The sequence below is a fragment of the Schistocerca piceifrons genome, chromosome 1 (genome assembly GCF_021461385.2).
Source record: "Schistocerca piceifrons isolate TAMUIC-IGC-003096 chromosome 1, iqSchPice1.1, whole genome shotgun sequence".
Taxonomy (NCBI): Eukaryota; Metazoa; Arthropoda; class Insecta; order Orthoptera; family Acrididae; genus Schistocerca; species Schistocerca piceifrons.
In genome coordinates this window covers 441,038,889-441,064,808 of record NC_060138.1, presented here as the reverse complement: position 1 = coordinate 441,064,808, position 25,920 = coordinate 441,038,889, and the positions used below count along the sequence as shown (strand labels likewise).

Here is a 25,920-nt window from a genome sequence, read left to right as displayed (position 1 = left end):
TTTCCAAGCTACTAAACGCTCTGCTGCAGCGAGGCCGAGAGCAAGAACACGTAGCAATACGTCCAGGAAAAGCACCACGGCAAGCGCGGGAAATGCCTAATGAAGACGGTTTTGTCAGGCTAACCGCAAACATACTGCAAGGGCAGTTACACTTAGTGCGACAACGCAACAAATGGAAACAGACAACCGCTTTTCTAACCTAAATGACAATGCTCATGCAGCTACAACCGACATGGAGGTATCCGTAAGGTCCAAGCACGGGAAAAGATTACCACCTCCAACACTGGTGGTTATTAACTGGAAAGAGGAACCTTTAAAGCAGCAACATTTGAAACTCTGCTAATACTTACTCATTCAAGAATAGGTATTTTTACTTTGAAAAAAATTGATAATTATAACTGAGATGATAGTAGAAAACAGCCGGCCGAGGTGGTTGAGCAGTTCTAGGCGATACAGTCTCGAACCGCGCGACCGCTACAGTCGCAGGTTCGAATCCTGCCTTGGGCATGGATGAGTGTGATGTCCTTAGGTTAGTTAGGTTTAACTAGTTCTAAGTTCTAGGGGACTAATGACCTCAGAAGTTGAGGATTCGAACCTGTGACCGTAGCGGCCTCGCGGTTCCAGACTGCAGCGCCTATAACCGCACGGCCACTTTGGCCAGCTGTAATACATCCTTGGTACCAATCTTCTCTATAAAATTGTCTGTCCAAGTTTCTTGTGAGGTGCTTGGCATAGACAAATTATCACAAAATGCGACGTCTTCACACACATCATCGTCATCAGCTTCGATTTCTGAGTCCTATGGGTTATCTGGCAGTGAAAATAAAAAATCCAGGATTTCGCTGTTCGCAGCTTCTGTAATGAAGATTATAGGTAATTTTTGTAAACCACATGCTGTGCTTTTATTAATCACAAAAATTTACAGAAAAACTGTATTTATCTAAAATATGAGTACTGCAATATCGCAACATGAAGGCATTATAAGGCGACACAAGGATCACCAGAACGCATGTGTCCCACTAATTGCAAATACCCTGAAAAAAATTTTAGAAGTAAAATGATTTTTAGAAAATGTCGTTTTTGTTTGTAAAGATCTAAGAAACACGAAAAAGCAATAATGCTTACATTTTTAGAGCAAGAAAACGACGAAAACCGTTTCGACACACAAGTAACAATGGTTACGGCGCGAAAACTCACGCGGCAGCCCATTTAAACAGTCACAGCCTTCTACACAATGAGAACCCCAGTGCCTCGATTTCTTTTCCAAGTATAGAAGGGCAGTGAACAGATGACAGCACTACGCAGAAGTATGTAACCAGCCTCCCAAACCTTTAAAGGTGGATTCACAATTGCCAGAATGTCACTGACACATCCATCATGTCAAAAGATTCTCCTCTGTAATTCAAATGGTGACATTCACACATGTCGTCACCAGAACGTCATTTCTAGGCAATATGATGTTGAATCAAAATTAGGTGTATGGTAGATGATGAACTTTATTTAAAGTAACAGGAATAACTTGAAATGCTGTTATTCCTGTGAAATAATTGGTCTTTTCAGAGTCTCCAGCATATTGTCACCATACAGATATCATGGCGATTGATTTGAGTGACTACCTTGCTGTTGTATTTACATATTAGAATCATTAAGTAATTCAGCAGCAATGGGTACTATACCGAATCTACTTTTCCTGACTCATTTAACACTATTTGTGCAGCCACTTTTGAACTTAATAAGCGTATACAAATCCTGTTCCTATGAAGTGATGGTTATTGATAATTATATTTGGGCATATATGAAGAATAAGACGCCAAATTTACAATGAACTACCAAATCTTTTTTTTAAATTGCTATTGAGCGAGATGGCGCAGTGGTTAGCACACTGTACTTGCATTCAGGAGGACAGTGGTTCAAATCCGTGTCTAGCCATCCTGATTTGTGTTTTCTGTGATTTCCCTAAATTGCTCCAGGCAAATGCTGAGATGGTTCCTTTGAAAGGGCATGGCCAGCTTCTTTCTCAGTCCTTTCCTAATCTGATGAGACTGACAACCTGGCTGTTTGGTCCCCTCTCAAAATCAACCAACCAATCAACCTTTATATTGCTGAAGTAAAAATATTGGTATGACATGTATGCATACTAAAATCTGTTGTTATTGCATCTCCCCTAAATGTTTGAAGAACAGTAATTATTTCATATATAATTTCGGCTTTTTCAGTCATCTCTAGCGGCTGTATATAGTCTGGGATGGTGGGAGAGGTAACTGGGGACATTACACCTTCACTGTGTTATGCCTTGTTTTCTACTATCATCTCAGTTATAATTATCAATTTTTTTAAAGTAAAAATACCTATTCTCGAATGAGAAAGTATTAGCAGAGTTTCAAATGGTGCTGCCTTAAAGATTGCATGGAAAGAGGCAGAGAAGTGAAGAAGAACTGTTTTGGGTAAAAAAGAGAGCATAAAGCTCAAAATTAGGATTAAAAAGAAAAATTAAAACAAATGATCTCAGTATAAAATATATTAATTTATGTGCATCTGCTATTTTATTTTCATTTAATTACAACAAAGAACTTAAACAATTAACATAACTGCCTATTGTGCGAGTTATCCATTTTCATACACACCCTTTTAATAATCCTGCTGACTGTTCCCTTGTCAATGAAGTATCCAGTGGACAGAAGGAAATCACCAGAGAGAAAGTACCTGAGTGTCAGTAGTAGCTGGTTCGCTGATGGAATGGAATCATCAGAAAGAAAGAAAATAATTACCTGCGATAATCTGTGATACACTTCAAGACAAATTTAAAAACAAAAGTTGCCAGCCACTCCTTCTACATGTTATGGGTAAGCAGATTCAAAACTTAAGATTCCTGTGATGATGATGAGGTCCCATACTCCGAGGATTGTGGGGGACGATTTTGGAGACCCGCACTACCATACTAGGCAAGGTCCTTGTGGTGGTGGTTTGTCATTGCCTTCCTCTGACTGTAACGGGGATGAATGATGATGATGAGATGACACAACACCACACAGTCATCTTGAGGCAGGAAAAATCCCTGACCCCACCAGGAATCAAACCCGGGACCCTGTGCACAGGAAACAAGAATGCTACTGCAAGACCAAGAGCTGTGAGATTACTGTAAGCTGAACGAAAAGTACCAATGCACTTACAACATACAGATAACTACTATCTTATGTGGATAAAACTAATAACTGACAAACACAACAGCTGTATTCTATAGGTAAGGAAACTCCATCACTTTCCTTTATATATAAAAAAATACACAATGTACTAACTTTACTGTTAATGGTACTGCTTGAGTAAGGAGAAATAATTTACATAGTTGGAGGATTAATACTATGTGGGAGATAATTTTTTTTGCTCTGAAGCAATAATGGTCCTGTGGTCCTACCATTTCCACTAAAGGGTTGAAGTTATTGACCCAATGGAAGATAAAGGTGAACAATATTTTCTGCTGTAGATGTAACATGGCCGAATGAACTCGGAACATTAGTGTACTATCAGACTTTTTGTTATATGAAAAATCATAGTGTTTTTGCGGGGTTATGAAAAGGGTGGTAATATAATAGCATCCATGATTAGCGTGTTTTTTCTATTTGATTAGTTCTATTTTGGCACTGGCTGCTAAATAAAACGAAGTAGTTCTTTCTAACACTGCAGAACACTCTAGATAAATGAGACTATTTTGGCAAAAATTAATACTTTTATGCACCTAGATTATATAAATAAAACGACAGTATATCATTCACGAAGTACAGGTATCAAATGCATATTATCTCGAATAAACTGTACCAAATATGTTAAGGAGCACAGAAATAGTTTCACCTATCAGTCATATGCTCCAATTTCGCACTTACGAGATCTCAAATGCAAAGTATGGTTTCCTTCGACAGACGAAATAAATTCAGAATCATCTTTCAGTTGGTCCTGCTTTTTTTATTCTATGAAACAATTGTGGCAAAATGTAGGCATCAGTACCTAATTCTATAACTATTCCTGCCATCGTATGCATTTATCTCCAAATAAACTCGCTAATCCAGCGAGTTTATACTCCGGTTAGACTTTATTCCGGGTTGGTATAGCGGGTTTCTCGCGAACTGTGTTGTTTTGATCTTCGTGGGCTATGCTACTGTAAATTCTCAACCACTTCACGGTAAACGTCGCCGGACGGTCTGTTCCGTTCTGTTGACGACTAATTTGAATCGCCTTTAAAGAACTAGGGTAGAGACGAGAAATGTATTAGCTCTACGCATGCAAGCAGTAGTTACCTGGATTTTCTTACCCGGGAAATACATGTTGCGCTGTTTCGCGATTGGTTCCCATAGACATCTACTTAAATTTGTTTTTGTTTTCTTGCGGCTGTAGTGAAGTTCTTTGGTATGGGTAATATCGTTGACGAAGCTAAACGCGGGGTCGCCATTACTGGGTTGAGAGGAAAGAGTTGAGGGTTGTGGTTGATTGTTTAGTGTGTGTGCGTGTGTGGTATTTGTGTTTTCATTTAACAATGGTCGACAAGATAGAAATGAGTTTGGATGATATCATTAAGTCCTCCAAAATGATTAGAGGTAGCGGAAGACGAGGTCGAGGAGGACAAAGAGGTTCCAGTATACCAAGACGAGGTAGAGGTGGGCCGACGAGGGGAATTGGAGCCGGAAGAAGTCGCCGCGGAATGGTGCGATCAGCGCCTTATTCAAGGGTATTCATTTATACGTATAACTGTTGTTTATTTGGAGAATGAATGTCGTTAGTATCAAGTTATCAACTCATAGTTTTGCAGGGAGACATTAACAGCAAATGGCAGCATGATATGTTTGATGGATCCGGAAGCAAGAAGGCGAGAATGAGTTTCGGGGGATCGCTACCAACTGGTGGTCCTGCGAAGTTGTTAGTCGCCAATCTCGATTTTGGTGTATCGGATTCGGATATACAGGTTAGTTTTAGTTTACAACGACCTCATGAACTAGGTATTTCTAGTTATCGTCACAACTTTCCAAATTCGTGACTGGGCCTTCCAAGAGGGTGCCTGTCTTCATTATGTACTCAGCCTTTAGTTTATTTTGATCTGGCCAAAGCAGTTTCATCAGACTTCGTTTTGATCTTCTCAAAGATTAGTGCTCCTTTAGGGGGATGATGGGCCTTTCTGTGTGTTCTTTGGAAGATCACGTTTATCAGACGTCTAGTAATAAATTGTCTGCTTGTAGCAAGGCTTTGTTTACTTACAAATAGATGTGTTGTAAAGGTGTTTGTGACAAAATTCCCTTATAAGTAAGCACTTTCTCTGTCAAGGAAATATTTATGAATGTTGTAGATACTGTTTACAGAGAAGATGGTTTGTAAGTGGATGTTTAGTAGGACGGAGCAGTGCATCGTGCTTTAACATTTCGTTAATTTGTCTGCTTTCATTCCTAACCAATAGCAGTATAATGTTAAGTTAGTATGTAGTTAACAATGCAAGTAATAGTGATATTTTCTTTCAGGAGCTTTTCTCAGAATTTGGGCCTCTGAAGTCCGCTGCGGTACATTATGACCGTTCTGGTAGGTCACTGGGTACAGCGGATGTTATATTTGAAAGAAAAGCTGATGCAATAAAAGCAATGAAACAGTACAATGGTGTTCCCTTAGATGGTAATTACATTTATATCATTAGTGTTAAAAGTGGGTTAATAGTCCTGCAAGCTATATTATTTGCTTATTCTTTTAGGCAGAGCAATGCAGATTCAAATGGCAACATCAGAAATACCCTCTGTATTGCGTGGTGTTCGTGTGGGAGGTGGTGGATACGTGCAAAGCCAAAGGTCGCGATTGAGTGGTGGCAGTGGTGGTGGAAGTGGAGGAAGGGGAAGAGGTCGAGGTGGTGAGTTGATTTTTACTTTTCATTTAGCTTTAGTATACACCAAGCCATTGTTAGTTATGTGTATGAGTTACTACACTTTAAATTCATGGTCAGTTGATCTGACTTAAGATTTTCCTCTGGCCTTGTACTTCATTTCTAGTGTGCTGTGAAGGACATCAAATCCTAGCCTTTATATCTTGAATCGTTGCAATGCTAAAACCTCCAGTAATGTTTTTCTTCACTGTTGATACTTGGTTCAGTTAATCTGGGAACTCATTACCATGGTTTATTATCTATAGAGTTCGTTTGTAAGTCCTATTTAAAGATGAACTTCCTTGTTATTGATGAAAATTAGAATTTAAATAATCTTGTGACTCTTTTGTTAGATGAGGTCTCCTCTGGTATCTTTTGAAGTAGCAATCTGTGTAGTGTTTAGTAGAATTTATGTTCGTACGAAGTGGATTCTGGTTTTTTTACTTTCGTCAGATTGCCTATAACATTTTGTTTCTATAGGTCTGTGTTACGGCACAATCTGTTAGTCAAAACCCTTCAGGCAAAGAAGCTCGGTATTAAGTTACTCCAGCAATTTCGATTAAATTCCATGATGTTTTTCATAAGAGATAACATAAAAGCAGTTTCTTTTGCTGAGAGTAGATGGCAATAAGTTTTCTACTTAATTTTGTATGGTAAGGGTGAGGAGTGAGTTTATTAGCATGTACACGTGCTTGTACAACAAATGACTGTCTATATAATCTTGGGCAAAGTCTACCAGTGGGATTGCAGTAGGCCTACTTTGTCCTGCAGAAAAATTGAAATTGGAATCTAAACCTTGTCATAGAAATTGTGCATTGTAGAAACATTGTTAGGCAATAACTGAATCAAATATCTTACGTGCAGACAAAGCAAATGTATTTCCCATTCAGTAAGCTTGCAAACATTTTGAATAAATGTCTTGAACTTGGAATAAACAAACCTTTAGACTAATAAAATCACCTTTTTTATTGGTACAGTTGCCAAATTCAGACCAAACACTGTCACTTCAGGAAATTCATGAAACACCTTTGAAATGTTTTCTTAGAACAATTCATCTTATCCAGATCATCTGATCAGTAATCGTCATCTGGAATCCATGATCACAGTGATTTCTGCAGAAGCTTATATTTACTTGTCTGTTGCAGACTCCTAATACTTTTTCTGGAAAAGCTCTTCATGTGTAAGCACAACACACCTGACAACGTCTTGAAGCCTGAAAAGGCTATTAAAGTTTTTTCTGCCTTCCCAGATGGAAATTAAGTTTTCTTCACATTAACTTAAATTTCTCTACTTTTTAGTTCAAGCTTAAGGTTAAATCCTCATCACTTCAAAATCCAGTACCTACAGCTTTCTGTTTCTGATGGTGATCATTATTTTCAGTGTACAAGAAATGGCTACTTGGATTGCTCTGCACACTCGGTGGTTGACTCTAATGCTTCTACTAGCAGCCACTGTTACTGTTTCCTTCTTCTTCCTTTTCTATTGTTACCAAATTTTTCTTTTCTTTCAGTGCTTTGAGGACTGTATCTTTGTTCTAGTCCATATTGTCAGTGTTTATTGTTAATTTTTGGTAGTTTTGAAAAAAGTTCATGCGGACTTCTGAAGTCACGAAGTTTTTAATAAGGCTCTAGTGCATTCATTAGATGTTTTAAAAGATGCATAACAATTTGTTTTGGAATTTGAGTCTTTGAACTATCAGTTTCTTTCCACTGCAGCCACCACTTTTTTCAATGGCCCGAATAGTATCAGGTCAAGCAGCTGCATAGTTCTGTCAGCTGGCAAGCACTCACAATCTGTATTTTGTTCGCGTTTCCAAAACTTCAAGAGAAATATGATGACAAATTATCGCCAATGAAGACCTTCCTACCTTCTTGAAATGAGGAAAGTGTAGCCATTGAGAGCAATTAGTGAAGATTAGAAAATCAAACCATCCAGAAGGCTTTTACAATGATGTGCTCGTGTTTAGCTATTTTCCATCCATGTATCCCATAGCTTTGAAGCTCATTAAACTAAAAGTTTCCCTGTAGTACAGCCATTATCATTGTCAGTATGCAAGTTTTACCATTGTTACATACTATTTCAGATTGTTTGATTCCACATGGTTTCTTAACCAGCTTGTCCTTTAAATTAGACTCATAGTAATGGAAGGTGTGGGACTGTGGAACACTTTCCATTACTAAAGGCATGTTCTCAGCATATTCCTAAAAATTTGTTCATTAATTGATCTATGAGTCAGTTGTATGCTTGCATTTATTGTGGAACCATTGAGAAAAAATTACTTGGTCCATTTTACTGTCTGGTTAAGGTTTCTCACCCATCCACAGATAAACATATTTAATGATATGCAAAGTCCCAACAGCCTATCTTCTGTGAAAACTGGGTATGTGTGCTGTCTTGATTCCAGTTATTTAGTTTGATTTAGTGTTATCTGTGGTATCTCATACAAGTTTGCTGCTTGCTGCTAGACACTTACGTCATCTTATAATAGTCATGATATTCTTTTTCTCCTTGCTGTTTTTCATATTTTTGCGGATTTCTGGAACAAAACAAAGTTTTGTAAACACTAGTTCCTGTAATTAACATTTACCTCTGTTGTTTAGGTACTTCACTTTAATATATGTTACATTTGTACTAATGTACAAACCAAAAGCCAAATGGAGAGACTTAGTTCCACAAGAGTTGTGTTGCATAGTCTCACAAAAAATTGTGCAATATGACCTTAACATAAAGAAATTGTGCATCAAAGCTTTAAATAAATATAGAAATTCAAATTGAAGTAAATTTTTCTATAGTAAACCAACTATAGAAATACTGTTTAACAATGATTGTCTTGTTATACGCCAGTAAAGGCACCCAAAACACCAGATTTTATTATGATAAAGACTAAGCTGAGACAGCTTATAAAAAATGCAAGCAATGGCAGGAGATGCTTGCCAAAATCTCTAGGGAGAACTGTCAATTGCACAAAAAAATTAGCCTCACCAAGGATACTCATTCCTTGTAGAAGATCGTTAATATTTTTGTGGACTGGTCCACAGTCTCCTTGAAAGGAGCAAAGTAAAACTTTCAGATGATTCTGCATATTTGTGAGTGCTTTAACCCTTTAGACCATCATCATACTTCAGGGTCATTCTGTGCAGATTGAGTTTGATGTTCTCAGATTTTGATGAAAGTAGGTGTACCTGGTGTCCCTACATAGTTACGAATGAAAAACACAATTTTTTCATGATTTAATCAAAAAGTCTTGAATTTTCAAATTTTCATTAAAAATTGCCACACCCTGGAATTGTATATTGCCATGTTCTCCAGAACCAGAAGAGATACAAATGTGTAAAATGTCATTTAAAACTTTTAAAAAGTTTTGGTATGAAACATGATGGAGTTTGAAAAAATTAAATATATTTTAAACTTTGATTTTTTTAAAGAAGCCATTTTTACAATTTTGAAAAATACTAAAAATTTCCTTGCACAATATTCTTGCAACTCTGATAGTTTCGTTTTGGGATGATCATGGGATCACATGCTACAAAATTTTCAAGTTTCATGTGTTGTGTGAAAAATGACTTTCAAGGAGGGGTCATTCCATGTCAAGTGTCCTAGAATAAAAAATAGGCCCATCCAGATTTGCTTCAAAACTTGTTTTTGTATAGATATGTGTGTGTTAGGTCTATGTGCAAAAATTCCGTGATATCTATTACTGTGAATGTTTGTACCCTTGTACGACTTATGTTGCTGAATGCTACTAAAGCATTCAAATTCCTTAGAAATGACTGTCCATTATGCTACTTGGTCTGAAAGTGCCTTGTAAAATTTATCGTGAAAGATTCAATCCTTACTTTAATCATCCTTTACTATAAGAGAAAGGTAGCTGGATCCTTGATTTTTGGGCTGCTAGCCAACGACCAGGTGCTCACCATACTACACCAGTATTAGCATGTATGAGTAAATAATTCTGATTTTATTGACCCTTGTTTCAAGTGTCAAACTGAAAATTTCTTGCACGTTTCCGGATCAGTTTTCTATATTGCTATCAACTCTGATATTCTTTTTATGGACACCACTGAAAAGGGAACATTTTTTGCTACAAGGGACTTGAAAGAGATGAATGGTAATTTTCCATATAAGTAGTTAAAGTAGATTAAAAGGAACCTAAGCTGTTATGCTTACCGCATGTATTACCGTGTTGGCAGCTGTTGCGCTGGAGAATGTCAAGGCACTTTGATGTGATTTGTTAGTACAAATTATTTGCAGCATGTTCGTCTGATGATGTGCGGGTACAACTGTTTCGTATATGGGTTCCAGAAACTTCTGGAAATTAGACATGCAGGTGTGACTGTTTCATAGCACAGGGAATGGGTTCCAGCAATTTCTGGAAATGTGATGTGCTGGTATGACTATTTTATAACAGGGTGTAGGATCTGGAATTTTCTGGATATTTGATATGCAGGTACAACAGTTTTATAACAAGACACTAGAAACTTCTGGAATTTTCTGTAATGTTCTCCAGTATTCCCATTTTATACATTCACACTATATAAGATGTAATTAGATTTGGGTATCATTCATGTTTGTATGCAAATTGTCAATCATTGAATCATTTGTGGTTATTACCTCTGAATGTTTACCTTGCAGCTTGGTTGATTCCTTCAATCTATTGTAGAATCTTTGCAGAAGTTACAACCTGCTACGGCTTCAAACAATGGAAATATGGACATAGGTCAGTGCACCATTGTACAAGTAAACAAGTCTGTGTGTTATTTAACTAAGTTCACCAAGGACAAATGCCTTTTGAAGTCAATTAGTAACCTCTCTGAGGAGAATCGGAAATTGCAGGTTCGACGAGTTGGCTTTCAGTTTGATTGTGATGCCATAGTATGTTTACATCATGAACCAGAACTGTTAACCAGGTTTCAGTATCCGCAGAAATCATGCTGCAATCCATTTCAAAAGAAGAATCATGTGGTCAACAAAGGTCTGCATCCTATTGATGCTGCAACAGCCAACTTTTTGAAACGACTTACAGCAGTTGATGTTAAGCCTGGACAGAAACTTTGCCCTTCTTGTAGAGTTGACATCAATGCAGAAAAAAGGCCAAGCCATTGCCATCATCAGTCTGATGAAGATGATGTTACAGTTGCTTCAGACAGCTTGAAATCTAGCATGGCAGCAATTGGTGCGTCACCAATAAAATTTCAGCGTGTTTCAAACTGGGATTGTAGTGGATATGCAAAATGAAAGATAAGGCAAGTTCAAATGGTTGTGGCTTCCAAAATTGGTGAAATTGGCGGGCTTAAAGCAGATGATGTCATAGGACCGCAACCAGGTCAAAAACGCCACGATAGCTCTTCGTACAAAGTGTTCGTCAATAAATTGAAAGTAAAGCTGAAGGTGTCCTCAGCTTCAGAGAAAATTCAGATTTTAACTTTGGCCCCTATCAGTTGGAACATAAAAAAAAGATGGAAGAATCCAACATGTCTGAGTGAACGGTGAAAACTGCCAGAAGGCTGAAGGAAGAGAAAGGCATATTAGTGAAACCAGATCCAAAGCGAGGAAAGGCTTTGCAAGAAGATATTAAGGAAAGCGTAGCAAAATTCTGTGATGGTGATGAAGTCAGCCGAATCTGCCCTGGAAAAAAGAACTTTGTTGCCATAAGGACACCAGCTGGCCCAAAAGTTCATATGCAGAAATGTCTGCTGCTTTGTAACTTGAAAGAAGCCTATCAAGACTATTGCAGACAAAATTTACCAAATTTGGCTTTTCTAAATTTTGTGAGCTCCTGCCAAAGTGGTGCATCACAGTTGGTTCAGCAGGAACACATTCAGTTTGTGTTTGTACAGTTTATCAGAATGTCAAGTTGATGCTAGCGAAGTCTTGACAAGATTTGTAGAAGCTGCATTTGAAGGGAATGACATTAATGAAGCAGTTGAATACAAGGAAAGGATACACACTGACCGAGATACCCTGTAGACAAAGCAGTCAACAATTGAATTAATCCAAAACATTGTGACTAAAATTGTGAATCTCTCACCCCATCATTACCTGGCAAAGCATCAAAGCACGTACCTAAAAGAAATGAAAGAAAATCTAGAATGTGGAAAGCTGGTTGTTCTGATGGTTTTTGCAGAAAATTATTCATTTGTTGTGCAGGACACTGTACAAGGCTTCCTTTGGGAAAATATTCAGGCCACATTACATCTCTTTATTATTTCCCCCCTGCGGGTCCGGGGTAAGAATAGGCCCGAGGTATACCTGCCTGTTGTAAGAGGCGACTAAAAGGAGTTTCAACCTTTTCGGCCTTCCATGTGATGGTCCCCCTTGGGGTTTGACCTCCATTTTTCAAAATTCTACGGAAGTACGAGCCTTTTGGGGAAGGACGCCTTACGTGGTGTCTCACTGGTCCTTAGTGCACTAAGACCTTGGCACTCAGCATTGTAATGGCGTTGTAACCACACCCGCTATTCCTCAAATTGGGCCTAAACGCCTGATGGGTTGCACAAGTTACGCCCATAGTGCGTCCCCATCTGCAGCTATGATCATGATGGACTTTCCATGGCACCCGAAATCCAGCACAGTAGCCAGCCCGTTGTGGTGGGGTCGTCATGTACCCTCTAGGTTGTAGCCCCCAGACAACACAGGGATTGTACTGCCGATACCTGAGCTGCACCCTCCCCACGTCGGCCAAGGAGTAGATGCCCGTCTCCTTGGGGCATCAGGACTCCCGGCAACGGTCATCCTGCCAGGTGGCCCTTGCTGAGGCTGGGTGGCGCCCGTGGGGAGAGCCCCTGTTCGGAGTGGGTGGTATCGGGGCGGACGTTTCGCAGATGAAACGTCAACATGTATCGGGTCGCTCTGCGGCCGAGTCTTTTAAAAAGAAAGGTACTGTCTCTGGTTCTGGTTCTCCTGCCCCTTCCCCCTTGGCCACTCCCTGGGAGCAAGGGCAGGCCTGCCGGCTTGGGGCGAAGTACTTCCCCCGCTATTTAGTCTGTTCTCGGACCGATGGGGGGACGTTCGCCACCTCCAAGCCCATGTTCTTTGTCCAGCACATCAAGGACATCTTCGGGGAAATCAAGGCTCTCAGTAAAGTGCGTTCGGGGTCCGTTCTTATAAAGACCACCTCCACCACTCAGTCGGCGGCGCTCCAGGCATGCGACCGACTAGGGGACATCCCAGTGTCCATTGTCCCGCATCTGGCACTGAATAGGATGCAGGGGGTTATTTTTCATCGGGACCTCCTGCTGCAATCTAATGAGGAGCTCAGGGCCAACCTGGAGCGCCGAGGTGTGCATTTCGTCCGGCGAGTCCAGCGCAGCCCCAAAGACCGTTGCATCGACACCGGGGCCTTTATCCTCGCCTACGAGGGGGACGTTCTCCCGGAGAAGGTAAAGGTGATGTGCTACCGGTGCGACGTGCGACCTTACGTCCCGCCTCCTGTGCGCTGCTTTCGGTGTTTGCGCTTTGGGCACATGTCGTCACGGTGTGAGGCTGAGCCCCTTTGTGGCGATTGTGGACGTCCTCTTCGTGAGGAACATACATGCACCCCACCACCTTGGTGCGTCAATTGTCCTGGCATCCACTCGCCCAGATCTTTAGACTGCCCCGCGTATCAGATGGAGAAGAAGATCCAAGAATTAAAAACTTTGGATCGCCTCTCTTATTCTGAGGCCAGGAAAAAGTATGACTGCTTCCATCGCGTGACGTTGACAACTTCGTTTGCCTCAGTCATGTCCGCTCCTTCCACAGTATCCTCACCCCTATCCTGTCCTCCCTCCACCTCCTCACCCCATCCGGGGTCTATGCCTCCGCCTCCCAAAGCCCTCCCTTCCAAATCCTTCTCCCTCCCGGCCCCTGCCCCCTCTGCCCCAGGGGCCACCCTTCCTCCTCCTCCCCCTCCGCCGCCTGAGAAGCGATCCTCTTCTCAGGCGTCCATCGGGGAAACGTTCCGGACCCCGGCTTCCGAGGTCCGGCGTTCCAAAACGGACCCCGCGCGTGAGGACCTTCTTTGGGTCCAGCCTACCATCCCCGTGCCTCATCGGACTTCCCAGAAGGCCTCCAAGAAGAGGTCTTTAGCCCCCTCTCCACCCCGGCGCGTTTCGTCTGACGCTCCATCCGTGAGTCCTCTCGGACTCTACTCATACCTACTCCCACTTGGACCTCTCGATCTTTTCTACCACTCTTGCCCGTCGGTTCGAGTGGTATGTCCTTTCTGACACCTATTCGAGTGACCACTTCCCCTGTGTCGTTCGTCTCCTGCACCACACCCCATCCCCACGTCCTTCGAGCTGGAACATACCGAAAGCTGACTGGGGACTGACTCCTCCCTGGTGACCTTTCCAGACGACGATTTTCTAAGTTGTGACAGTCAGGTCGAATACCTCACGGCTGTTATCATCAATGCTGCCGAACGTTCCATTCCTCGTACTACCTCTTCTTCACATTGCGTTTCCGTCCCCTGGTGGAATGAGGCTTGTAGAGACGCTATCCGTGCTCGACGATGTGCTTTACGCACCTTTCGCCGCCATCCTACGTTGGCGAATTGTATTGGATACAAACGACTCCGAGCGCAATGCCGAAGAGCCATCAAAGACAGCAAAAAAGCTTGTTGGGCCTCTTTCACCAGCTCCTTTAACAGTTTTACTCCCTCTTCTGTCGTATGGGGTGGCCTGCGCCGGCTGTCGGGCATTAAGGCCCACTCCTCGGTACCTGGCCTGCCTTCAGGTACTGAGGTCCTTATTGATCCTGTGGATGTCTCCAACGCCTTCAGCCGCTTTTTCGCGGAGGTTTCAAGCTCCGCCCATTACCACCCTGCCTTCCTTCCCAGGAAAGAGGCAGAAGAGGCTCGGCGACCTTCCTTCCACTCGCTGAATCTGGAAAATTATAATGCCCCCTTTACTATGCGGGAACTTGAACGTGCACTTGCACTGTCCCGGTCCTCTGCTCCGGGGCCAGATGCCATTCACGTTCAGATGCTGGCCCACCTTTCTCCGGCAGGCAAAAGCTTCCTTCTTCGTACCTGCAATCGTGTCTGGACCGAAGATCAAGTCCCCATGCGTTGGCGTGATGCCGTTGTTGTTCCTATACCCAAACCCGGGAAGGATAGACACCTTCCTTCTAGTTACCGCCCCATTTCTCTTACAAGCTGTGTCTGTAAGGTGATGGAGTGCATGGTTAACGCTTGGTTAGTTTGGATTCATGAATCTCGACGGCTACTTACCAATGTTCAATGCAGCTTTCGTCGCCGCCGCTCCGCTGTTGACCACCTTGTGACCTTGTCGACATTCATCATGAACAACTTTTTGCGAAAGCGCCAAACGGTAGCCGTGTTCTTCGATTTGGAGAAGGCTTATGATACCTGTTGGAGAGGAGGTATCCTCCACACTATGCACAGGTGGGGTCTACGCGGTCGCCTGCCCCTTTTTATTGATTCCTTTTTAACAGATCGCAAGTTTAGGGTACGTGTGGGTTCCGTATTGTCCAACGTCTTCCTCCAGGAGAACGGAGTGCCTCAGGGCTCCGTCTTGAGCGTAGCCCTTTTTGCCAAAGCGATCAGTCCAATTATGGATTGCATTCCACGTAATGTCTCAGGCTCTCTTTTTGTCGATGACTTCGCGATCTACTGCAGTGCCCAGAGAACATGCCTCCTGGAGCGCTGCCTTCAGCGTTGTCTGGACAGCCTGTACTCATGGAGTGTGGCAAATGGCTTCCGGTTCTCTGAAGAGAAGATGGTTTGCATCAACTTTTGGCGATATAAAGCGTTCCTTCCACCATCCTTCCATCTCGGTCCCGTTGTTCTCCCATTCGTGGAAACAACTAAGTTTCTAGGGCTCACACTGGACAGCAACTTTGTTGGTCTCTGCACGTCTCTTATTTGGCTGCCCGTTGTACACGTTCCCTTAATGTCCTCAGAGTTCTTAGTGGTTCATCTTGGGGAGCGGATCGCACTGTCCTGCTTCGCTTGTATCGGTCCATCGTCCGATCAAAGCTGGATTATGGGAGCCTCGTCTGCTCGGCCATCCCTCTTACGCCGTCTCAACTCCATCCACCATTGGGGGTTACGTCTTGCGACCGGAGCATTCTACACTAGTCCCGTCGAGAGTCTTTATGCTGAAGCTGCCGAATTACCATTGACCTACCGGCGCGACGTACTGCTTTGTCGGTATGCCTGCCGGCTGTTGTCAATGCCCGACCACCCCTCTTATCAGTCCTTCTTCGCCGATTCTCTCGACCGTCAGTATGGGTAGTATGTGTCTGCCCTGCTGCCCCCTGGAGTCCACTTTCGTCGCCTGCTTCGACAATTGGATTTTGCCCTCCCTACCACTTTCAGAGAGGGTGAGAGCCCGACACCACCGTGGCTCCGGGCTCCGGTTCATATTTATCTCGACCTCAGCTCGCTCCCGAAGGAGGGTACTCCGGCTGCAGTGTATTGCTCACGGTTTGTCGAACTTCGTGCGCGACTTGCCAGTCACACCTTTATTTACACTGATGGCTCCAAAACTGACGATGGTGTCGGCTGTGCCTTTGTCGTCGGGGCCGGCACCTTTAAATACCGGCTCCTCGACCAGTGTTCCAGCTTTACGGCCGAGCTTTTTGCTCTCCATCAGGCCGTTCGGTATGCCCGCCGCCACCGCCACTCATCGTATGTACTCTGCTCTGATTCACTCGGTGCTCTTCAGAGCCTTGGAGCTCCATATCCGGTCCATCTCTTGGTGCAACGGATCCAGCAGTCCCTCCATTCTTCTGCTGCTGATGGCTCTCCTGTCAGCTTTCTGTGAGTTCCCGGCCATGTAGGAGTGCCTGGGAATGAGGCTGCTGATGCTGCAGCCAAGGCTGCAGTCCTCCTGCCTCGGCCAGCCTCCCATTGTGTCCCGTCATCTGACATTAGTGGGGTTGTTTGTAGGAGGCTTGTGTCTTTGTGGTGGGATACTTGGTCATCACTTCAAGGAAACAAGCTCTGGGCAGTAAAACCGTTCCCAACTGCTTGGACAACCTCCTCCTGACCATCTCGGCGAGAAGAGGTCCTTCTGACCAGGTTGCGGATTGGGCATTGCCGGCTTAGCTACCGCTACCTGCTCTCTGGTGACCCAGCCCCGCAGTGCCCTTGTGGTCATGCATTAACAGTGCGCCATGTTTTATTGTCGTGTCCCCGTTTTAGTCAATTTCAGCAATGGATCAGCTGCTCCTTACAAACTTCATGAATCTGTCAGCAGTAAAATGACTAAATGACTTTAGTATCAGTTCAGAATGGAACTTCTTAGTCACAAACCATGGAAAGTCTCCATCTGATGGTGTTGCGGGCACAACAAAGCGATTAGCAGGAAGAGCAAGTCTGCACCGGCCAGCTTCAGATCAAATTCTAACACCAAGTGGTTCGTTCAGATTTTGTGGCGAACAAGTTCACGGAATCAAGTTCCTCATCATCACAAAGGAAGAAATTGATGCTGCAAGGTCTTTACAAGAAAGGAGACTTGGAAATAGTTGCACGGTTGCAGGGATCAGAGAAAACCACTGCTTCAGATCAATCAATGAAAAGCTGTTACAAATTAGAAGTGTTTCCAATGACATAGTGCCATTTATTGCAAGTGTTGATCAATCAGTATACTTCTCGAGTGTTCCAATTGACAGCATCCGATCTGGGCAATATGTAGCCTGCATTTATGACAGCAAATGTTGGATTGGAAACATGTAACACATCATTGGAAGAACGAGATGCCTTTGTTGGTGTCGTGCATCTACTCTCCAACTAATTCATTCCATTGGCCCCTAAGGAAGTACACATGCTAGATCCCAATCGACATTTTGCCATCTCCAATTGCCAATTCCATGGGTTGTAGGTACGCTTAGCATTGAAGATAATTTTAGAGCCATGAAAATGATTTCATGAGCTCTGGCAACAAATTTATGATGCTTGGTTCATTTTGTGAACCTATTGCTTTGTTATGTTCACAACAATGTTGTTTGCTCATTTTTGTATGCCATTCATTAAAGCTATTCTGTCAAGCACGCAGTATGTGCAAAAGCTAAGGTATATTTGAAGCTAGCTTAAAAGCCTTCTATGGAAAATCACCATTCTAATTTTTAATGTTGCTTGTAGCAAAAAGTGTCAGTTAAAAGGAGGTCAGGTATGGTGGCCATAGTTAAAAAAAGAAACCGCGCTGAAAAATGCTGTAAATGTTCAGTTTTTGATTTGACACTTGAAGCAAGGGTCAATAAAATCAGAACTATATACTCATAAAAGCTAATGCTGGTATAGTATAGTGAGACATGGTTGTTGGCTAGCAGCTCAAAAATAAAGGTCATAGCTGCTTTTCCCTTATAGTAAAAGATACTTAAAGTATGGCTTAAATCTTTAGCAATAAATTTTACAAGGTACTTTCAAACCAAGTAGCATAAGGGATACTAATTTCTGAGCAGTTTGAGTTCTATAGCCGCATTCAGCACAAAAAGTTCGCTAGTGTACAAAAATTCAAGGTGGTAAATGTCACAACAGATGCATAAAGCTATACCCAAATTGGTCAAATTATTCACCCTGTGCAAGTTACGATTTGGTATGGGTCCACAAAGGTGCCCCTAGCTGTGGATCCGCTGAGATAATTGAGCTAGAATTTTACACAGCGGCGTAAAACGTACATATGTATACACCACAAATTTTTAGCAGAATCTCAGATGGTTGAGTGATGTGGAATGACCCAGAGGTTCTACATTAAGAAATAACCAAACTAATTAAAAAGGTTACTTACTATTGACATTTATGAACAGTTGTGTCTATCACAATTTCTTTTAAATTGGAATTAACTGTAAAGGCTATGTTAGTTTTGACCATGTCATTTTCAGGCAAGGCGTACATTTGGCCTGTTGAAGTCTCCTTACATAGAACATCCACCAGTTGAATCCACATAACATCTGGCTTCTCCGGGTATGCGAAAGAAGGTTGTGGATCACATAGATGAAGAAATGTCACCTTCAGTTAATCTTCATCTTTCCCAAAAATGTATGCAAGTTACCACTATGTTGTTATACTCTATAGTCATGTACCCATTCTTACGTCAGTGACAGTGTTTCTTGGGATTTGGTGGTCAACGTACTTTCATATCTAGCTGAATAAAAATTTTTGGGTGTTGTATTGTACAACATAGGTATGTCTTTGCATGCTACTATTTGCAAAAAAAAAACTCGTTTCAGTATCTTGGCCCGTTTACGAAAAATGACGGTTTTTCATCATCACATGACTCCCGATCTGCACCACTTGCGACTATCTATTGGGTATAAAAAGCAAAATATTGAGAATGAAATAATTTTGCTCTCAATTTTAAATAAAATTTTGATATCTTGTCTAGATTTCATTTGTTGCATTGTATCAACTAAAATTAACCATACACGAAATCTATGCGGTGTCATTTTATCTCGCAAACTCTTCAAAATTTTGTCCAATGCTTTACTCAGTTTTATACTGCACAGTGACTCTGAGAAGCAACAAAAAGAAATTTAATCCTGTATTGAGCGAAGATATCAAATGATAAGATGTTAAAAAATCTAATTTTTTCGCCGTCAGTTCACGTAAAATTGTATAATAAGTGTTTCACAATGGCTGGGATGCTGTCTTTCAGCACAAGCGAGCTGTATAACACGGAATGAAGAGAGCATGTCTGTAGGAGCATTCATTATCTCAATCCTTACCGCTTTTTCGTGATGATGGACTTCTTTAATAGGTGTTGAAAGGTACGAAAATCAAAAAGGAAGAATGTAGAATTAAAAGAAGTCCATTTATGTCAAATTTGCCCCATATACTTTGAAATGGTACACATATTTAAAAAAAAAAAAAAAGGCAAATAGATGACCCATAAACAACTAGCGAAATTCTGCAATGACACTGTGAGCTACTGTTCACACAGGATGGCACAAATTTTATGGTGCAGTTGCGCAATTTGCCGTATGGTGTCATCTGTCTCAACTGATGTGATTCAGGCATGCATTTAATATAGTAAACTTACTCCTTGTACAACCTAATCCCATAATGAAATTTTCAGAGGCATAAGAGTGTAGTGCAAGGAAATTTTGTGACATTTCAAAATTTTAAAAGTATGGCTTTTTTAGAAAATTAAAATTCAAAATTTATTTAAATTAAAAAAAATTAATCTTAGTGGCTCAGATGGATAGTGTCTGCTATGTAAGCAGGAGATCCTGGGTTCGAGTCCTGGTCCGGACACACATTTTCAGCTGCCCCCTTCGATGTATATCAACGCCTGTCGGCAGCGTAGGGTCTTGATTTAATTATCATTTAATTCTAGAGTGCTGCATGGCGTATTTTTGGGTGCTCTCTTACCAAATTCAACCCAAACAATCCCGTCAGTGACATCATATGGCTGGCTGTATAGTCTTCCTCAAGACATTCTACAGAAGATTAATGAAACCTGTAAAAATTCAAGTAGCTTTAAGTAAACATAAGCACAGGATCCTGAGACTGATATCTTCTAGTTTTGACCTCCGACACTTACAGACATGTATTATCAGGTTTGGGATCCTGTGTGAAAAATTGTCAGGTTTAGGAAATTGTGGTAAAGAAACACCCCCTTTGCTGCTATTGCTCAGCTATCTGGTGTGACCCCCTATGATAGTGGGGATGCTGGTTTTCTCACTTTAAAACGAACAGCAGTGGTTGATCAATCACAGATTACAGCAACACTTAACACTAGACTCTCTAATCTGGCCATTCCTGGCACATGTGGCTGCTGGATTAGGGGAAGTGCTGGATTGTGGAGTGTCTGAAATTTATTTTAGTCGTTTGTTTTGTTTTTTATTTATTTTGAAAACATAGGGCATCTAGTGTACTGTACTTTATTAAGCCAAAGGATACAGTTTTAAAACATAGGGGGTAGACTTTATTAAATCCAAAAATACATTAATTTTCAAAGAAAACTTAGTCCTTGAATGTGTACTGTACATAGTTAGTCATATCACTCACTATGAAACGTGTCCCTAATTTTTAACTGTCACAATGATGATACGCAAAGGTGGCATGCTTTAGTTTGCAGCCACTTTACAAGCATTGCATCGGTACTGCATGTATCTGGTTGTTGCATAATGTACTCGAGGAAGACCTCGGAAGCTTCACCATCAGCAGCGTGAGAAATCTTCATGCTCTCTCCTCCTGTGTCCTCTTTTTCATCACTTTCATCATTACTTTCATGCACGCTTTTGATTATTTCTTCATCTGTTAAAGTTTGGTCCGTATCACGTTTTTCCTCATTCAGTCACTTAGTAAAATCTTCATTATCAATTTCTTCTCCTCCTGGGAGGTTGTGGAACATGCCATTGTACAAAGTAATTGATAATTCTGAATTGACTGGCTCATCGCTGTCACTCACTACTAGATCCAACTCGGCATCAATGGATGGCCACAATTTTCTCCACCTCTTCATTATGGTAGCGCTCTCCACTTTATCCCATGCTTCGGCTGCTTAGGGACTATCACATGTGTTAATTGCTTTCTGCACCTGCAGCATAGTTTCAATGAAGTTGTTTTCACTTTCATTCAGCAAGGAGAAGAGAAGTGAATGTCGATAATGAAGTTTGATTCCAAAATTCCCTGGTCCATGGGCTGAATTAGGGCTGTCACATTGGGTGGGAGAAAGTGTGCTTGTACATGTATACCATCAGACTTTAGAGAAACATCTGAAGGATGACTGGGAACATTGTCTATTATAAGGATAGTTCTTTTCTCACTGCTGGTACAAACGTTTCATGGAACCACCTAGAGAATATTTGTCTGTCCATCCACACTTTCTACTAAGTGCAATACTGCACTGGTAGAGTATTTGTCAGTGTGTAGAAAACTGTAGATGTTGGGATTTTCCAATCATCATAAGCAGTAGTTTGACTCCCATTTGCATTACAACATGCCATTAATGTTACGCGCTGTTTCTGTTGGTTGTAACCACGAGCTGCCTTCTCGTTCTTGGCAGCTAATGTTTTTGAAGAAAGCATCTTGTAAAAAGAGTCCTGTTTCAACAGCATGAAACAAGGCATCAGCAGTTAAATCTTCTTCCTTTATCATCTTCCGTATCTTGCTTACAAACTCATCAGCATCCGTATTGTTAGCTGAGCTACTTTCCCTGGTGACTGTCAGCTGCCGAATGTCACGTCGTTTTTTTCTTGTTTGATAGTCAACCTTCGCTCACTGCAAACAAGTTACTACTGTCGATTAGTTTGTTAAATGCAGCTGCTTTTTCCGCTATAATCGGGCCGTTGACTGGAATTCCTGTACTGTGTTGTTGTATGGAGCATCTATAAACAGCTATGTCCAGTTCTTCATTCTCACTCTTCCACATAACCTTCCATTTTCCCAACTCACTATCCGTTTGTGTTGAGTACTGTGGAATAACATCTTCCTTTTTGATGTACCTGCTTGTCCAACATTGAACTTGGCGGCAGTGGCTTTCTGCGAAGAACCTCGCTTTAACTTACTAACACAAAGTACCCTATACTTTAGACAAGAATTAAACTAACACATCTATAGCATTACAAAGTAAAATTACATCATAATAATTCTCTGTAACATGAACCATTCCAAAAAATATCAGGAAGGCTGCTATGAATTAATGCACTGTAACAATGGTGTAAAACCTTAGGGCTGTTTATACGAAGAGTGCTGCAGCTGTTACGCAACAGCTTTACTGCTATGACCTCCACTGCCTTACTAATGCACAGGTAGATTGTGAAGTTTATAGCTGCTTTGATTCTGTTTGGTTATAGCAGAAAAACAAACTGGAATATGGCGTGATGAGTCGTCAATAGTCATGCTAACAAATTTGAAGTCTGACAAGGGATACTTAACGACTTTTTTTCTGGCAGGAAAGGACAACTATTCTTTATGCCTGTTGTTGATTTGACAGACTACAACTTGTTGTCCACTTCCATGACATCTTTTACATGGGTTTTAGGACAACAAAGTGGGAGCAGAAAATATCTCACCTTTCCCACTGTCAGAGATAGATGGAGGGAAGAGAGATAGATAGGGAGGGGGGGGGGGTGGACTCCAGGATTCTGTGCACAGGTTTGTCTGCTTGCAGCTGCTAAATACCCTGCAAAGCAAAGGAGAAGTCAATTTTTTCATTGCAGTTGATTTCATCGGCTGCAGCATGTCAGACACTGTGTATTCACATTTGGTACAGTATCCTGAGAGCACAGTTGGGGAGAAAACTATTGAACAGCCAACAGAAATTCTTGGTTTGGAGCTATCAGTGAACACTACCATATGTGCCATACAATGGGGGTAGGTAGAGTGTTGTTAAAGGAAGTGGTTGTTATATGTGATATGGGAGGACAGATTGTGGGCAATTGGTCAATGAGGGTTGAAATTCTTTCAGTGGGGACACGAGAACCAGCCACAATGGGACATCCAGTATTATTGGGTTTATGGTTTTTGGGGAGCATGTAGGAGGTCAGTGTGTGGGGTGTCATGGGGAAGAGGAGGAAAACGTATTAGAGGAGAGGTTCTAGGAAGGCCCTAAGGCTTTAATCCAGAATTGCAGGTTGTGTTGGACTTCTTTTGTGGCTAAGAGAAAAAATAGACTACCTTGTGGCATAACATAATTTGCTTGATTTTAGTGGGTGCCTCACTACCCAAGCCATCTGGATCTTGCCCTCCACCCCCATCTTTTTCTGCTACTGTAATTATCCCAGCCTGAACCTACAGTAACCTAGTGTTCCTACACCTTCCACCCAACAGTTTCAATCTCTTCTGTCCTGTCACCTCCTCCCCATTCTCGTCTCTCACTGTCTTTGCGTGCCACCCTCTGCTCATGTTCCCAGTTTTCCGCACCTCCCTGCCCCACATCATCCTGACACTGCACCTGTTGGCAGTCTAGTCACTATGCACACTGTTAGACAGCACCCCCCCCCCCCCCCCCCCAAAAAAAAAAAAAAAAAAAAAAAAAAAAAAAAATCTTACACTGTTATCTCTTCCCCACCTCCTAAATATTGCTGCTTCTATCTCACGTGACGGTTGCAATCTGATCTGAGCTGCCAGAGTTGGTTGTCGTGTGTGTGTGTGTGTGTGTGTGTGTGTGTGTGTGTGTGTGTGTGTGTGTGTGGTGTGCTTACTTGTGTGAGTGAATGGAGTGTTTCTTTTTCTAATGAAGACTGTGAATTGTGACTGTCTGCTACTGAACATGTCATCTTTGCAGTATATAGCATTCTATCTTTTCCTATGTTGTTAATAAATTATCGTCTCAGCACGTATTGGGAGATGAATAACTGCTATCAGTATGTTCTTGTGAGTAGCTATCATAAGAAAAGGCAAAATAAAAAAGATGTTAAGGGGTGTATGTCACGTAGCCATTGCTGGCATTTAATTTCGTATAACACAGTTCCTCACAGAAAATATAAAAATTGTTTTAAGCTTTATATTGAATACACCCTTTCAGCAAACACTTGAGATGTGTAAAAATTGTTCTGTTTTGTGTTTAGGCCTACGCCGTGGTGGAAGAGGTGGTCCAAGAAACCAGTCAAGATCACTTCCTACAGCTGAGGAGCTGGATGCTGAATTAGATGCCTATGTAAACAAAATTAAGTAACAGATGGAAACCTTGTGCCATTGTGGAAAAGATATAGAGTGAATGTGTGAATCTGACATACCTGCCTTTCGCAGTTTAGAGTTTGACTGACTGTTCAATTTTGCGTGCAGTTAATGTACACATTGGATTGAAGACTTTACAATAGAGATGTAACAAGAGTTTCTGCGTGATGCTGGAGGATTTGCTGGTAGATAATTTTACATGGATAATGTCTGGGTTTTGATCTCCTTGAATACCTGTTGTAATGTTTCAGGACATACTGTGAAGCGAATTATACTGAATTTCAACACTGTTAAATAAAATATTTTCTCATTGTTAAAATTACTGCCATGTATTAAGCAAGTGGAATATTCTAACTCTGGTTTAGTTTTACAGCTAAACTGCCTGCATAGCTATTTTGTACATCTGAACTTTCCAACATACATTGCTTTCATAAATCATATACCCTGCAATACAAAGCACCAAATATTTTATTACATGGATTTTTTATTTATTTATAGCACTTACATTGCTTTAGCTCCTGACTTTTGTCGCCACACTGTATTAAAAAAATATTGAAAATTGATACATTTTTACAACTCCTAAATACTGGTGACAAAACAACAATGAAAGTGTTTCAGTTTGTAGTGAATTAATATTACATGGTGTGTGTTCTTTTATATGATGTGCTAACATGAGTGAATGGTGATTTTTGTGGTCCTGTATAAAATTATGGAGTAAGTTGACACAGTGGATCGTAATTTCTGAAATACAGACTTGCTCTTTGCTAGATTCTTTTGTAGATTTTAAGGTGATCATACAGCCTCACCTTCAGTCCTTACAGTGTGTGGTGTGCTTCTGCCATCAGGCAGCCACAGTGGAAAACTGAAACAACATATTACCAATATGTGGCTATGCATGATAAATAGCTTTGAGTGCAACTGTTGACAAGGTTTTCAGCACCTTGTTTTGTAAAATAAAGTCCTCAAATTGTAATGTTTTATACTAAACGTATATAAATATAGAACAAGGGATTTCATCAGTTTGATATTAAATAAATCTGTTGTGTGAAACTGTTGCACATAGTTTTTGTTTTAACCAGTTACTGAAATACCAGAATATTGAACCCATAAAATAAATGTAATATGTAGAAATATATAACTGAAATGTGACACAAAGATGTAAATAGTCACAGAATATTACAAAGACTTATTTAAAAGAAAGGCTTCTATTATGCAGGATTTTATCTAGGACACTGCAGTTTGCTGCTGCATTAAAAGCTGAACCTTGCCTGAACTACATAAAGGAGTTGAGTATATTTCAAAAATCATTGCATTATATTTTTAAAAAAGCTGTTGCACATGTCCAACATTCAGTTGTTGCAAATATGTTTGCAAGAATTGCCCACTTTTCTCCTGAATACCATTGTATTTAAATGTATCGTGTCCTTATGTCAAAAGTGTATGCTATAAAACTGAAAATTGC

The 25,920-nt window shown here is 41.3% G+C and overlaps 1 protein-coding gene across 1 annotated transcript; it reads left to right on the top strand.

The window, feature by feature from the left end:
- Positions 1 to 4,415: 4,415 nt before the first annotated feature.
- On the top strand, positions 4,416 to 25,513 carry LOC124783827 (THO complex subunit 4). The gene is made up of 5 exons (XM_047254051.1): positions 4,416 to 4,717; positions 4,799 to 4,951; positions 5,499 to 5,646; positions 5,723 to 5,875; positions 24,350 to 25,513. Exons 1-5 carry the CDS (start codon positions 4,526 to 4,528, stop codon positions 24,454 to 24,456), a joined length of 753 nt encoding a protein of 250 aa, XP_047110007.1. The 5' UTR covers positions 4,416 to 4,525; the 3' UTR covers positions 24,457 to 25,513.
- Positions 25,514 to 25,920: the final 407 nt, after the last annotated feature.